Source organism: Strigops habroptila, chromosome 23 (assembly GCF_004027225.2).
Source record: "Strigops habroptila isolate Jane chromosome 23, bStrHab1.2.pri, whole genome shotgun sequence".
Lineage (NCBI taxonomy): Eukaryota > Metazoa > Chordata > Aves > Psittaciformes > Psittacidae > Strigops > Strigops habroptila.
In genome coordinates, this window is record NC_044299.2 from 2,355,947 (window position 1) to 2,370,790 (window position 14,844).

Genomic DNA, 14,844 nt, shown 5'->3' on the forward strand with positions numbered 1-14,844 from the left:
GCTGGCAGTTGCTCTTGTGCAATGGCATTCAGTAGCTGAGGGGTCCTTCATTTGTGATACAAAGCCTTGAGCTTTGTTCAGTGCCAGGGTTTCTGGTGGTGCCCCATGTTCCACCAGTTATCCATGTTCACAGTGATGGAGGTGTTGCAAAGCTTGTGCCTAAAGGTTGCAAAAAGCTCTGGTCTGGAGCAATTCCCCCTCATTTGCATCACTTCTGGGGAAATGCAGAACTAATTGTATAATGTGAGTCTTCATCCTGCAGCTACAATCTGACCTGGAGTGATTCATCCCTAAGGAATATACCCAGCCTTCTTTAATCCTGAAAAAGGATAAATCCACCTACTGAGTTGGACTGTGGCCAGAGATAATTGGCTATAGAGAGAGGATTCCCCATGTAGGCAGCACCTGAACCATGAAGAATATTAGTGGGGTTTTTGTTCCCATATGCCACTAGCACATAGGCACTATCGGTCAATATGTTGGATAAGTAGACGGTCCATCTCCAAAATCCAACTCTGTCCACTCTAAACTGGGCTGTGCTAATGATGAGCTAAAGATGCCAAAGATGCGGGTGTTTCCAGGAAAAAACCCATAACCTGCATTTCCCTGTGGACAGAAAGGGAGGAATTGCTACCTCTTCAAACGCACAGCTCAGCAATTCCAGCTCCTGCCTCAACAAACCCGCCCTGCCCCATGGCTCTGTCGTGGCACCGTCCAACTCCTCAGGACAGGACTAGTCTCATGCAGACATGGAGCAGTTCACACTCAACTAGCCAGTTGGTTCACATGGCTGGTAGGGTTGGGTTCCCTTCATTTCTTCTCAGCAGACTCGCAGGTCCTGTTGTCTGTGGTCAGGAGTTTCCTTGAGCCACCTTGATGACACGAGCCTAGAAAAAGCGAAGAAGGAAAGTTCTATCTGCCGGCCTCTGTTCTGGGGAGAGCAGACCTCCTGAAAAGGTTTCATTGGTTTGGAAGAGAAATCTTGAACCCCTAGAAATGCTCAGGGACATCCAGGTCAGAACTTACCATGATGTTTGGTTTGGCCACCAAACAGGAAGATCCAACATTTGCTTTATTCTAGTGCCCCTGAATTGAAGCTTCCAAAGAAAACGGGGTTTTCCATTAAAATCACCTTAAAAGGAAAGAAGTTGTATTAAACAGAGTTGAGAAAGGTCCAGCATGATATTACTTGTACCCAAGGAGGTAGAGAATCCTCCATCCACACACTGAGCCTGGGCCACAAGCCCAGAGTATCTTGCTCCTACCCTGATTCATCCCTTTTCAAGCGACATCCCTGACTAAAACCTTCCCTCTCCCTCCCGTTAATAATATTGACCACATCATAGGAAGCAACTTGCTTTTGAATATGATGTGGATTGTGGAGCCGTCTGGCTGCAAGGAATGAGCATCCACAGGAGGAACTAATTACTGGCTAATTTCTTACCTGTATTTATCCATGATCTGCTTTGTGGCAGCTCTTTGGATATCGCTTGTTCCCACCCACCCTGCAAAGTGTCTGCCTGCTTCCTCGGGCTGCAAATGCAGGGCTGAAAATACATATCACATGAAAATATATCATTTCCCACCTGTGCAGCTACAAGACACCCCATTTAGCTGCCTCCTTTGTGTGATAGAAGCAATAATAATTAGTAATAAATGTACTAAATGGCATGTTCATTAAAGAGCACAAAGCAAAGTATCAGGAGGAGAGCAAGACCATCTCATTTGGTCTTTTGGAATCATAGAAAGGGGAAATAAACCCACTGTGCTTTCTAGGATACATAGCTTGAAAATTTCGCAGCTGAAGGAAAAGGTGAAGAAAAAAAGGGCGAATGATCCCTGGCAATGATTCCCTAAGTAATGGTAAAAAATGCAAGAAATCTACATCTACTTCATCAGGCCACAAAAATGAAACTGTTGTCCTCCACGGAATTCTGAGCCATTGAATCTTTTTTGTTAACACTTAGGATAAAAAGCTGAAATGACACGAGTTGATATTCCAAACCATCTCTTTCTGATGCGGCTGGGGACTTCCCAGTTTGGCTCTGTAAGGAATTCACCACAGAATAAGGCAAAATTCCTGCTCCTACCTTATCAGCAAAGCAGGCTGATAAGGAAATCCTGGGATTTCCTTATCTACATATTTCATGGTCCCAGATGATTCATCCCCAGAGCTGTACCACTGCTGGGAGCTTTCATCTCTGCTGACGCTTTGGCTCTTTTCACTGCTTGCAGAATGAGTGGGATCAGGATCACCATCACTGTGATCCATCCCTCTGCTTCTGTAAACTTCAAACCTTCTGCACTCACCCAGGTCCCTGCAATTTCTGAGATCTTTAAAGCCAAAACCATGGCATGTACTTCCATATCTTCTTCTGTGTGTGGTCCACCACCAAGGTCTCCATAGTCTTGCACAGAGACCAAAGAGGGTTCTTGTTCCAGCAAAGCTGTTCAGATTTCTTGTTGTTGCTACTGATTCAAAGGCTGGATAAGTTTGCTTTTGACTTTCCTGCTGCTTCTGAGCTAAAAAGGCTTCAGAGACCCATCATCCAATGCTAGACTGCAGGGGTCCAGCATCTTTATCTCATTCCAGGTAGAATCATAGGGTCATAGAATAGTTTGGGTTGGAAAGGACCTTAAGATCATCTGGTTCCAACTCCCTGCCATGGGCAGGGATGCCTCACATTAGAAAGGAAAGGAGCAGAGCAGGAAGGCAAAGAGCCCGTCTAGTGGCAAACTTTGAAAATACCCCTTGCGTTGGGCATGGTGGATCAGCTAAATGTCTTTTGAGCCTGCATGGTTTTGTTTGGCTGGTGGTAATTGGTATCTGCTTTTGACATGAATAAACATTATAGTAACTATCACACGCACAGGGAATAATGAGCAAGTGAAAAAGCCTAAATGACAATCGTGGCTTGGAGAACATTCCGTTGTTTAATGTGTTCCACTCGGGGTAATTACCAGCTCAAATATTTACTGTGAAGTGTGTTCTTTCAGCTGATTTCTGCAGTTGTGCTGATTTTTCTGCCTTATACTACAGGGACATGCTGTGGAGACGATTGACTTGGTGATTACTTTCTGTTTCTGTAAGAGTCCCACCTCTTCCTCCTCTTCCCACACTCTTGTCCTAGTGTATTTAGTGCAGAGAGATCCTTTAGGAGAAGGTGAGTCACCCTTTCTAGTCTATAAATTAAGTTCAGGGTGAGTGGGTCAGTGGGGTAAGACTTTCGGTTTTTGAGGATGAATTTATGGCAGCAGAGTTCCACCCTGGACAGGATTGAAAAGGAAAGTGCTGGTTAAAAAGGGTGGTGACGTATTTGCAGGAGGTTGTAGAGTCACCCTGTCTTCATACTGCTCTAGCAATACACCCAACACATGCTTGGTTTTTGGAGGGGGCACTCTCTGAGTTGCCCATCTGTCCCCATGGATGATGGAGGAGGCCTAGATCGTGCACTTAGTCTAGACGGCTTTGCTTCTTCTCACTTCCATCTTCATCTCCTTAACCAAGGTAGGCTTTGGCTCGGAGTGTTGTATTCAAATCATAGAATCAAGTAGGTTGGAAAAGACCTTTAAGATCATCAAGTCCAACTGCTGCCCTGGTGCTGGTTAGCCTAAACATCAAAACAAAATGATTTCTTAGGATAAAATTACTGGAATGATATTTTTAAATTATTCATATTTTTTACTAGAAGAACTGAATGGAAACATCTCTCAATTATCAAAATGTTTTTCTCTGGTTATTTTTAACTGACAGAAAACCCAGTTGCCTGACATAAAACCACTGTTTATTTAAGAATATTGCTGTTAAAAAGAAGCGCAAAAGAATAACCAAAACAATCCTCAAGATTTATTTAAAGGAAAGGAGGAAAAGAAAGTGAAAAGGAAGAAAAGAGAGCAATCACTTCCCAGGAAATGTTCCTGAGATTGTGGCACAAACTTTAACAAATAGTTTGAAAACTCTTTGGGATGAACCTTTTCCTTTTGCTACTGTGACAAGATAAGAGCTATAGCCATAGAAAAAAAATAAATGCAGCCTTCATTTTCCTCTTTGGTTTGCTAAAATTGTAGCTAAGAGTATTTGGGTGTTGGCTCAAACATGAGGACGAAAGGAGCTGCCCTTGTTTTGGAAGAGGTAATATCATCTTCCTTTCTTCTCCCTATTATTCAGTCCAGTAAAAGATAATATTTCTCCCACTGAAATTAGGCAGCCACCTCCTGCTTCCTTGGCTGGGATGGGAGAAGTCACCCTTACTAATGCTAGGAAGCTATTTCGGACTCCTGTCTGCAGTTCATCCCTGAAGCAAGAGAATGAGGTACTACAACCAACAGCCCAAGCTTGTGTTTTCTCTTATCTGGGGACAACTTGATGTCCCGACTTTGATGGTCAAGAAGCTCTGGGGAACCTGGAGCTTGCTGGGCTGTCACCCCTTTGAGGCTCAGAACGCCATCCCTTTGAGGCTCAGAACGCCATACAAAGCCAGTTCCTGTTTCACTGGGCCATGGACGGAAAACATGCAAGGGCAAGACCAACTGGTCGAGTCAACCAGCAGCAGCTGTTGAGGACTAACCCCAGGTCCCAAAGCTATTGCTTTCTCCACCTCCTCTTTCTCAAGAAACTGTTTTTTTTCCAGCAACAACAAAACCCAATGAAAATGGCCTCTAAAATAAAGCCAAGCCAAGTTCTGTCTATGGATTGCAAAGGACCCAAATTTGGAGCCACGGTGGTTCCTGTGCTCACCACCTGGCTGTGGCCAAAAGTGACATCCTGAAACCACGCAGGGAATTGGTGACATTGAAGAAATACACTGGAGCTGCCTAATGTCTCAGCAGGGACTCTAAGCATTGGGCCTTCCTTCTTTCCAAGTTACATTTGCAAGTGGTGAATGCATTAAGCTCAGATGCAGAGTTACCCACCAAGGTGAGCTCCATCTCCTCTAATTGTAGCCATGTAGAAGTTGTATAAACTGCAGAACTGGGTTTCCTCATTTGAGAGAGGGGCTCAGGTGGAGGACTATCCACCTTCCATAACCAGTGTGACATGCAGATGGTCAAAGTTAAATGGAACAGCTTCTACTCTTAGCATAGGAATGACATTTCATGCCCTTCCCCAAAGGTGCTTATCTTCTTCCTTGCCTCAGCCTTTAATATTCACCTTTTTTTAGGTTGCAATTAGACTTTTGCCCTGTGAGAGCAGGCAGATTAGTAGTGCCGTGTGGCCTGTAATTCTTCATGTACTGGAGACAGGAAGAAATTCTCTGTGATAATAGTGTCTGTGAATGCAGTGGATGATGGGCAGGGTGTATTTGTCTGAGTACATGCAGGCGTCTTACATGGTGATGTCTCCATTTGCACTAATGCCCCTGCCCCGGGCTGCCTGCAGAGCCAGGAGAGACCTAATTGATGCTGTCAGTAGAGTCTAGAGCTTGATGTGTTTCATGCTAAATTAGGCGTTTGGTCAGATGAATCAGCCCGTGGAAATGTTGGTTTCTTTCCATGAAATGAGCCCCCAGCCAGCAGCTCACATGTGGAGCACTATGTGGGAGACTTCAAAACTGAGGCAAAGTCAATGCCATCCCGGTATGGCCTATAGATCTCATAACTTATCCTTTTGCCTTTTAAGTCACACAGGGTAAATGTCATACTTTGTCAGACCTAATGCCACTGAAGCAAAGGGTTTATGTCTGAAGTACGTATGACTGTGGCAGAGTACAGCCCTGTGGAGCCCAGAAGGTCAGCGTTGGCATCTTTATATATATATATTCAACTGCTGTGACATGGAAGGATCAGCAGTGAATGAAGCTACAGGCTGGCAAACCTGTGGTAGAGGACGTCTTGTAGTGCTCAGAATGATTTTGGAAGTTTCTGTCAATCTTCGACATCAGTTGTTACTTGGGCTATAAAATATCTCATAGGTGATGTGACATAAGGAGATAACTAAAACAAAATAACCTCATGGGGCTCTCCCAGCATCAGAGTCCCACCATGCTCCAAACTGGCCAAAGGAATCAAAGATCTGTTTGGTTCTTTCTTCCCACCCTCAGACTGTGGAAGAGTTCTTCTTCACCCATGTTGTAATTCCTTTAAATACCATCTACGGAAAAATTCTGAGACAAAACGTACTTTCAATGCAGTTTATTGAAGGCACAGTGAAAAGCTGGGAAGCCTGAGCAGTCAGTGAAAGAAACCCTGTTGGTGCGAGTACAAGATGTCAACTCAGATGATTTATGCACTAATAACTTCCCTTGGAATTCTGGGGGTAGAGATGGGGGGTGAGCTCTTCTAAACATCAGCACACTTTGAACTAGCCACCCCGAACATGCAGAAGAAAATGAAGGTACTACGGATTCATCTGTAAGCAAATTCCACAAAAAGCCTATGGCTGCAGCATAACGAGCGGATGCTTTGAAAGTTGAAATTACTTTGATTAAAATTTAAGCTCGAATTTGCAGCTCAGGGTTTTCTTCTTTGGCAGAAATAAAAAGGGGAGCGTGCTTTTTGCAGCGCCTCCTGGTAAAGTTAAATCATCACTCTCTTCTCTGAAATGCTATGGGAGGAGCTAGAAGGAAAAGAGGTATCTTGGAAGGAAGAAAATTGTTAATGAACCTGCTCATTATGAGGAAAGCCAGAAAGAAAAGGCAGCGCAAGAAGCAAACCCTTAAAGCTGTGATCCTCTAGACAGTATAAACTCACAGCAATAATACTGTATCGAGCATCTGCTGGAGAAACTTTCTAGATGTGTCTTTATGGCTGGGGACTCTGAACACATCAGTTGGTGGGGTACATATCTGATACTAATAAATGTGGGAATGGACGGGGTAACAAACATTACTGCTGTCGGGCAGAGGAACTACCCTGCATCATCTCAGCACCTCTGAGAGCTGCTCTCCAATGTGGCTGTGCCACCTCCCAGCCGACGGCCCTACGGCACGACGCAGGGGTCCCTGACAACTGCGTAGTTCCCCACCACACCGTTGTTGCACCCCACAACCTCGGGGCTGTTTGCAACGACGACAGGAGAGCCTCCCAGCTGCCTGACCACGCAGCCTTGGTTTCCAAAGCTGACCACCCCACCAGCTTGGCACTGCCCCATTCGAGCATTCAAGCCCCCGTTTCCCGTGCTGATGACGGTGTGGGCTGGGTAACCCCCACTCCGGGAGCTGAACCCCCCATTTTTGCAGTTGACAGCTCCGGCTTGACAATACACCTCTGGAACACACTGCTTGGCCACCGAGCTAATGACCCTCTTGGGGTGGATCCCAGCGCTACGGGAGCTGAATCCTCCATTCTGGGAGCTGTGTCGTCCGGACCGTCTTCCCAAGGAGCCATAGCCACAAGCAGCCCCGTTTGCAGCCAGCATCCCGCAGTCGTCGGGGATGTTGTAGCCGCTGCTGACCACAGCTGCAAGACAGCCCATGGGAGGGATTATTTACGGAGGAAAACTGGAAGGCTCTCACAAGGCATGCTGCTTCATGAGCGACAGAACCAACCAAACCTGATCTCCTCTAGATTTGTCCAACATACCTGAGCCCCTGTTCCTTCCAACTCCTCCCCCATGCCCTAACACATCCCCTCACACATCCTCCCAGTTCCCACATTGCTCATCTGGTTGATGGCATGTTCTTTCCCAGGTTCAGTGCACATCGGTGTATTGCCTGGTGGATTCACCAGGACAATTTGCTGTTGCCCTCCAAGAGTAGAAAAGGGTCATGGATTAGACCTTCCCCCCTCCATCCAAAAGCTGATATTTTATAAATTCAGAGGTATTTGAGATTTCTGCAACTAAACCTTCAACATCAGCCTGGGCTGAAAGGAAAAGGGAGACAGAGAGAGCTGGGGCAGGTGAGTAGTGCTGCTCCATAAACTGCCTTTCCTAACATGAGAAACCCTCATGGCTGAAAATCTCCAGGTTACTTACACACGCTCACTGGGTTCCCCACACATATCCTGTTAGGAAAGAGAAGAGAAAGACATGTTATGCTATTAACCAGTTGCATGCACACCTGGAAACCTGACGTTACTCATAACTTCCAGCCCACTTCATCCCGTGTTGTAACACATTTGACTATCCCTAGGACAGGCACTGTTTTTGCTGGCACAAGGGTAGCCTGTATGGCCTCCAGCCATTTCTCCAGCCCCATTTTCTGTGAGCCTGGGAGGATCCTGGAGCTGCAAAATTCACTCGGGAGCTGGAATCATTCTGGCCTCTGGAATACAGGAGAAAAGGGACAAGGTCTCTGTCACCCACCTGCTCTCTTCACCCTCCAGTAGAGTCTTATATGTTGCAATCTCAATATCCAAGGCCAGCTTGACATTCAGCAGCTCCTGGTAATCCCGCAGCATACAAGCCAGCTCATCCTTGGCCTTCTGGAGGGCATTCTGCAGCTCAACATGCTTCTCCCGGGCATCTTTGAGGGCACAATCCCCACGCTGCTCAACATCACAAATGGAGGTTTGCAGGCAGGAGACCTGTCAGAGAGGAAGATAACAGTGCGTCTGTCTTCAAGGCTTCATTTCCCAATTCCTGGACATTCTAGTTTTTAATTCACTTTTCCAATTGCAAACAGAGGAAAAATCCACCAGTGTCCCTTCTCTCTATCCACTTTTCAACTATACACTTTTCAACTGCAGCCTAGAGCAGGTCTTAAAGTCTACTAAAGGCCAATCTTCCCCCATAACTTAGTTGTCCTCTGAGACATTGCCCTGTCTGGAATCATAATTCTGGGCCTCTCCTACCTGCTTCTTCACGTTCTCCAGTTCACACTGTAGCTTCTGTATCATACGGGTTAGCTCTGAAATCTCACACTTGTTGCTTTGCAGGTCGTCGCAATACTTGCCTCTCTTATCCTGAAGCTCCTGAAACTGGAACCAAGAAACAAGACAATCACCAGTTTTGACCTGCAGCCTGTGAAGTTACGAGGGAGACACCCAGGTTACTTCTTACTTACCCTGGTTTGGTAGAAAGCATCAACTTCTTCTTTGCTCTTCTGAGCTATTTCTTGGTACCAGCATTCAACATTCTTGATGATGCTTTCCATGTCCAGGTCTCGGTTGTTGTCCATTTTCACGATGACTGAAGTGTCACATAGCTGGCTATCTACCTGAGCTCGTTCCTACAGGTTGGGGAATGGCTTAGTCAGGTGTTAGCAACGCTCAGACTTTGTAGTGAAGGAAGGGCTGGGAGAAAGAGCCACACTGATGGATGGAACAAGTCAAGAAGTGGCCCTCAGGTTGTCTCAGCAGAAAATCCTCCCTACTGGATGAGTTGCCACATGTCAACTGCTGACCTGCATGCTGACCTGCAGCAATTCTGTCCACATAAAGGGCAAGGAATTTGAGTGACTTAACCCTTGGTATCCTGTCATCTTCAGCTTCTTTACTGATGTTAATGACAGGATTAAGCTGGGAGTTTCTTTAGCTCTAATCAGACAACTGCAATCCAGAGTAACTAGACAGACGCATCTCTTGTTCTCAGGGGTAGAGTTAGGACAGGGCCAATTCATACCTGGAGCTGCATTAAGAAAGGGGGAACCACCCTATTTCCAGCATCATCATGTTAATATTATATCAACAAAGCATGTACTTCCATGCTTTCAAGTATTCAGGGCTTGGGATGAGACATGTCCATCAAGGGTTTCAAGTCGTACAAATTTGGAGTACCTGAAGCATGAGACAGCACCAGCAAACTCCCGGGGTGGACCAGAGAAACTCACCTCCTCAAACACGCATTTCAACAACTCCAGCTGCCTTCTTAACAGATCCACCTTCACCTCCAGCTCTTCCTTGTTCAAAAAGATACAGTCTGCATCCTGGAAGAGAGGAGACACAGTCCAGCCCTATCTCACTGCAAACAGTGGAGAAACACACAGAAAACAGAGACAGCACCAATAAAACAGAAACATGTCTCAACAAGATTTCAAGAGCAGAAAGGTGTGAGAGGGTGAGTCAGGATGCTGTGGTATCTCCTCAAGGAAAACAAAACCATTCCAACATGACTTACAGGGATTTGTTTATTTATTAGTGAAGACGTGGCTACAAACTCAGAATTGACTAATGACTGTTTAAACATAATTTTTTAATATTGTTCAAATGATTTCTGCTTTTCTGATGTCCAAGTATAAAGGAAGTGAAGAGACAGTCAGAAAAAAACCAGCATCTTAGACACCGGGTATTCCAGTGTGACCTCTTCCACAAATGCACCTTCCCATTGCGCTTGGGAGAACAAAACTATTGCTGCAGTGCAGATGATGTAAGCTTTGAGGATACAGTATTTTTGCTTTCTAGTTGCATTTGCCTCTTTTTCTGACCCTGTGCCTCTTTACAGGCCTCCTCCTTCTGCTCATTATAACACTTTTGCCAGGCATTTGCTAATAATGCATTATTTTAGCCAAGATTTATACCAAATAAACAGACTTTTGATATAATGATTCATGTATTTTGAGCTTCTCACCTTTTTGAGTGCCACAAACTCATTCTCCACAGTTGTGCGCCTATTGATTTCCTCCTCATATCTGTTGAAAAGGAAGAAGAAAAGGGCTGAGGCAAGCAATACTATCAAACACACTGACATTAACCATCAGGTATTAATAACAACCTTCACTTGCTCAGATGCTGCCATCAAGCACTGTAAGATCAGTGTCTGGAGACCCAGCATCAGACCATTCAAAGATCAGAAGTTCCTTCATGAACAACCACATTAACAATGCAAAGAGTTTGCAAGTGAAACAGAAGAATGTGACATCCCCAAAGGGGATGTGCCACATGTCTGGGAGATGTTGCCTGAGACGAACCAGAGGGGAAGTGAAATGCCAACAGCTAGAGGAGACCTGGAGGTCCTTACTTGCACTTGAACTCCTCCACCAGCTGGCTTGTGGCACATTCTTCGCTGCCCAGTTTTTGCTTCTCACAGAGCAAGCAGTCCAGGCGCTTCCGTAGGTCGCAGATGTAATTCTCAAAGTAGAGTTCCAGGTTTTTCCCTTTCTTTGGTAGGACGTATTGCTGTAGGAGGCCCCACTTGGTCTCCAGCACTTTGTTCTGCTGCTCCAGGAATCGGACCTGCAGGCCAAGAAATAGCAATTCTTCAAATCAAGAGATGAATGCTGTAACTCGGCACCTTATTTAACTGTCTTCTCTCACTCAGGTGTAAGAATAGGATTTTGGGGAAGTAAGAGGTGAGGTGCCAAGATAATGATAAAATTATCTGCCCTTATTTAGAAATCTAAAAATCCCATGTCTACATGATTTTGAAATCTAAAAGCCACATGTCTAAATCTGCCTTTCTCACCAATGAATAGAAATAAAGCTCCTCTTGTGGTGCCTCTTGTATTTTAAGACAAAAATTGAGTCCCCAGAGGGTGGGACCTGTTAGGTTTTTCTACAAAGGGATCCTAAGGTGACAGCTCAGACTTAGATATCTAACGTTTAGGTGCCTGAAACAAGATTAACCTCCTTTGCCTTCAGGAATGTTTTGGGAACTGTCACTATATTTAAAGACAGGGGGGAAAAGGGTCTAATACAGGGCAGAAAGGTGAGCCCATCAGGGCTGTAACTTCTCGCTGAGCTAGAACAAGGCTGGAATAGGGAAATCCAGCATTAAACTGAGGCTGTCCAGAGAGGAGACACCTGCAAGAAAGTCCAGTGCTCCTGTGGCTGCAATACAAACACTATCAAATACCAAGACCAGTGTGTGGCTGAAATAAGCCCTTCCCCAGTACTGAGGATCTCAGTCTGAACCAAGATGACTGTGGGAATCTGGACCCTTGCATGGACCCAGCTCAGTGGTTCATGGCACGAGCAGGTTTGCACTCACCTTGTCGATGAAGCAGGCAAACTGAGTGTTAAGGGTCTTGATCTGTTCCTTCTCCTGGCAGCGTATTTCATGTTCCAGTGGGTCGACTCCAACGCAGAGGGGCTTCAGAAGCCGCTCATCAATGCAGATACCTTGGATACCCTCAGCCTTGCGATCGGGGTACCCTCTCACAATACTATATCCCCTGGGGCCAGAAAGGCCAACCCTTCCTCCGACACTACTGTAGCCTACACCTCCGAAGCCGAACTCTCCCAAACATCCATTTCCACAGCCCCCATTCACGTAGGAAATTCTCCTGTTTCCACCAAGGTTGCAGACGCTCCTGCTGCTGTAGGCACCAGCTCCGCAGCGCACAGGCTGGCAGGCAGAGGCAGCGTAGCTGCGACCACAGATCTCTGAAGCTGAACTGAAGCCTCTTCGTCCCAGGACAGATCTCACTGTAGGCGCCTGTCTGCTCATCGTGGCTTACTTGAAGGTGGAATATGGAAGTTTAGGGGAAGCTCTTCTGCAGGAGAGGAGCAGAGATCCCGCTGGAGTGACACAGTGATGCTAACCCCTTATATATATTTGGGAAGCTGGCCTTGATAGGATCAGGACGTTAATTTAAAGCGCTTAAGGGTTTGGTTTGCCTGGCAGCAATAAATGCTCCTCAAAATGCAAACCAGCCCAGCAAATACTAACTACTGAGGAAATAAAAAGGAATCTAAAAGTGCTCTGTTTGCAAGTTGGCTTAGAATATATTACGGTTTGAAGTGTTCCCCTAACTTACACTAATTATAGTTTAGCAAACATTTTTGAAGAAACTCTTTGTGATTTGTTTGCAGTGTGTCGTTTGGGGTTTTGTGTCTCATGGGGTTCTCTGTGTGATGGCAGGTTTTGCAGACTTGCACTTTGTGGGGGTAATTTCACAATCTTTGGGTGCAGAAGAATAACCAGAAACAAAAAAGTCAACCATGGAAAAAACACCATGGAAGTTGTATTGTGATGGATGGACTATTTCTGTGCTGGTGGAAACACCAGCACATTCACTGAGTTATGGGTCTAGATAGGACCCAAAATGCCCTCCCCAAAACATTTCCCATGTAGCATTTCACACTGACCTTCTCTTAACTGCCATGAAACACCAGCGAAACAGAGCAGGAGCTGTGGCATATTTCAGTTTGCTTACTAGATTTGTGTTCTGTACTGTCAGTGACATTTTCACTTGAGCAATGCTGCAAATTCTCAACCTGAAGTCCATTTGACACAGTTAAATCTTTGGCGCTCGCTAAAGCTGGATGTCAAAGACCTTTTTGAGCCATCTTCTGGTAGTCTCTACAAGGAACAAAAAAGGAACAGTAGCACGTTCCAGCCTGGTGAGATCCACCTCATTCGAGAAGTGACAGCTAAAAGCTGGATGGCTTTGCCAGACACGTCCTTGGCACTCCATGGAGAGACATCTCCAAGAGAAACAGCCCCTGGGTCCATGCTTAAGGGAACTGGGGTGATTCACTCTCCACAGGCACTGGTCTTCCTGTATCAACAGAGGAAGTCTTAATGAGTGGATTAGACTGGACACCAGCAATGGCTTTGACTCACATTGGCAAGGTGAATCTCTCTCTCTCCTAATCACCAGCCCAAGGACATGAGACAGCGAACCTATCTGCCAACCATCTTGGGGCCTTCTCCAAACTGACAATAGGGCTCTTTCAGTTCTTGGAGAGTAAAGTGTTTGGGAGAAAAAGAAACATTATAGCACAAACAACTAAATGCCCTGAGCCCTTCCTGACCAAAGGGGAGCGATGCTTGCAGAAATCTCCATGTTACATACAACGGGATGGTACTTGGGGACACCCAGTAGTTGTGTTCCCTCATCTCCATTAACCCCCCCCGAATACATTTTCCAAGAGTTAGGATCAGGCGGTGCAAGCCCTAAAAACAATGCTAAACCTACTGAAAACATTAAACCTTCTAATATCAAGTTCTTAAAAAGAAATCGTGCACAGCGCAACCATAGGACGTGACTGCAGCAGAGATTCCCAAGGCTATTAATTGAAGTGTAATTGCAACTTACATGAGTTTGAGGGGCTGGTGGTATGAATTAGTTGTGTAAAGTGATACTTTTACCCTATACAAATGGTGTAATTCAACATATTTACAGCATGACTTTCACATTAAACCTTTGTTTATAGTATTTTAGGCTCATGGTTCACACTGTGTTGCCAGTGCAACTGGCAATATCAGTTAAAACAAAGATTAGACACTTCAAGCTAAAGCTTGTAACTTCCCATATCCTTTAAGCTCTAAACAAAGATTTATCAGAAGTGGAATGCATTTTTGAATCCAAAGAAGAGGACAAAAGGCAATTGTTATGGGCTTTATACAGGAAAACTGCGTCCTGGACCAGAAGTGAGACGGAAGGCTGGTGTGCCACCGCTCCCTTTCTGCACCCCATTAGACGTGCCGGCTGTGTGGGAGACACCTGGAACGTAGCACAGACTGCAATTAAACATCTGTGAACCAACCGTGCTGCAGCAGCCGCGGTCCCAAAACACCTCACCAGAGCCCCTGGCTTCCTTATAGGTAAGAGATTTTGGGTCTACGTTTCCTGGTATTGGGTAAAATTTTAGCCAAATCCCTGTTGTTGCCCCTGAATCCCAGTGAGAAGTCAGCAAGGGAGAAGGTTCACTTAATATCTTTTTGGTCTTTCCAAGGAACAAGGAGTGTATCGCCTTTTGGTACGTAAGAACCCAAGAATCGACAGTTCGTCATTGTGAGTATGGACATGGGAAATGGAAGAGTACCCTGAAGAAAAAATTACCTCTTTTTGACACACAAAAAAAAAAGGAGGGGAAGGACTGAGGAAACAAAAAAAGGAAAATATTTTGATGAGGGTTTGATGAGTCATTTTGACAACTTGCAATCTCTCTCTTTGTCAGCATTCTTCTCCCTGAATGTGCTGCTGAAAATGGAATTCATTACAAGAATATGTGAAGTTCACTAATTTGTTTGTTGCCTCTGGAAATGAATCTGAACTAGGTCTTAAAATAAGTTTTATG

General features: G+C 45.3%; 1 protein-coding gene across 1 annotated transcript; it reads right to left on the bottom strand.

Moving 5' to 3' along the window:
- Nucleotides 1-6,919: 6,919 nt before the first annotated feature.
- Nucleotides 6,920-12,265, bottom strand: LOC115618691 (keratin, type II cytoskeletal 4-like). The gene is made up of 9 exons (XM_030510493.1): nucleotides 11,807-12,265; nucleotides 10,838-11,052; nucleotides 10,448-10,508; nucleotides 9,711-9,806; nucleotides 8,946-9,110; nucleotides 8,734-8,859; nucleotides 8,246-8,466; nucleotides 7,916-7,944; nucleotides 6,920-7,398 (listed from the first exon to the last, which is right to left on the bottom strand). Exons 1-9 carry the CDS (start codon nucleotides 12,263-12,265, stop codon nucleotides 6,920-6,922), a joined length of 1,851 nt encoding a protein of 616 aa, XP_030366353.1.
- Nucleotides 12,266-14,844: the final 2,579 nt, after the last annotated feature.

Bases quoted from the DNA above. Each gene is read 5' to 3' on its own strand.
- LOC115618691 (XM_030510493.1), bottom strand. From the start codon at position 12,265: ATGAGCAGACAGGCGCCTACAGTGAGATCTGTCCTGGGACGAAGAGGC. The intron at 11,053-11,806 runs GTGAGTGCAAAC...CTTGGCCTGCAG, and splicing joins TTGCCTGCTTCATCGACAAG to GTCCGATTCCTGGAGCAGCA. The intron at 8,467-8,733 runs GTAGGAGAGGCC...CCTCTCTGACAG, and splicing joins TGGAGAACGTGAAGAAGCAG to GTCTCCTGCCTGCAAACCTC.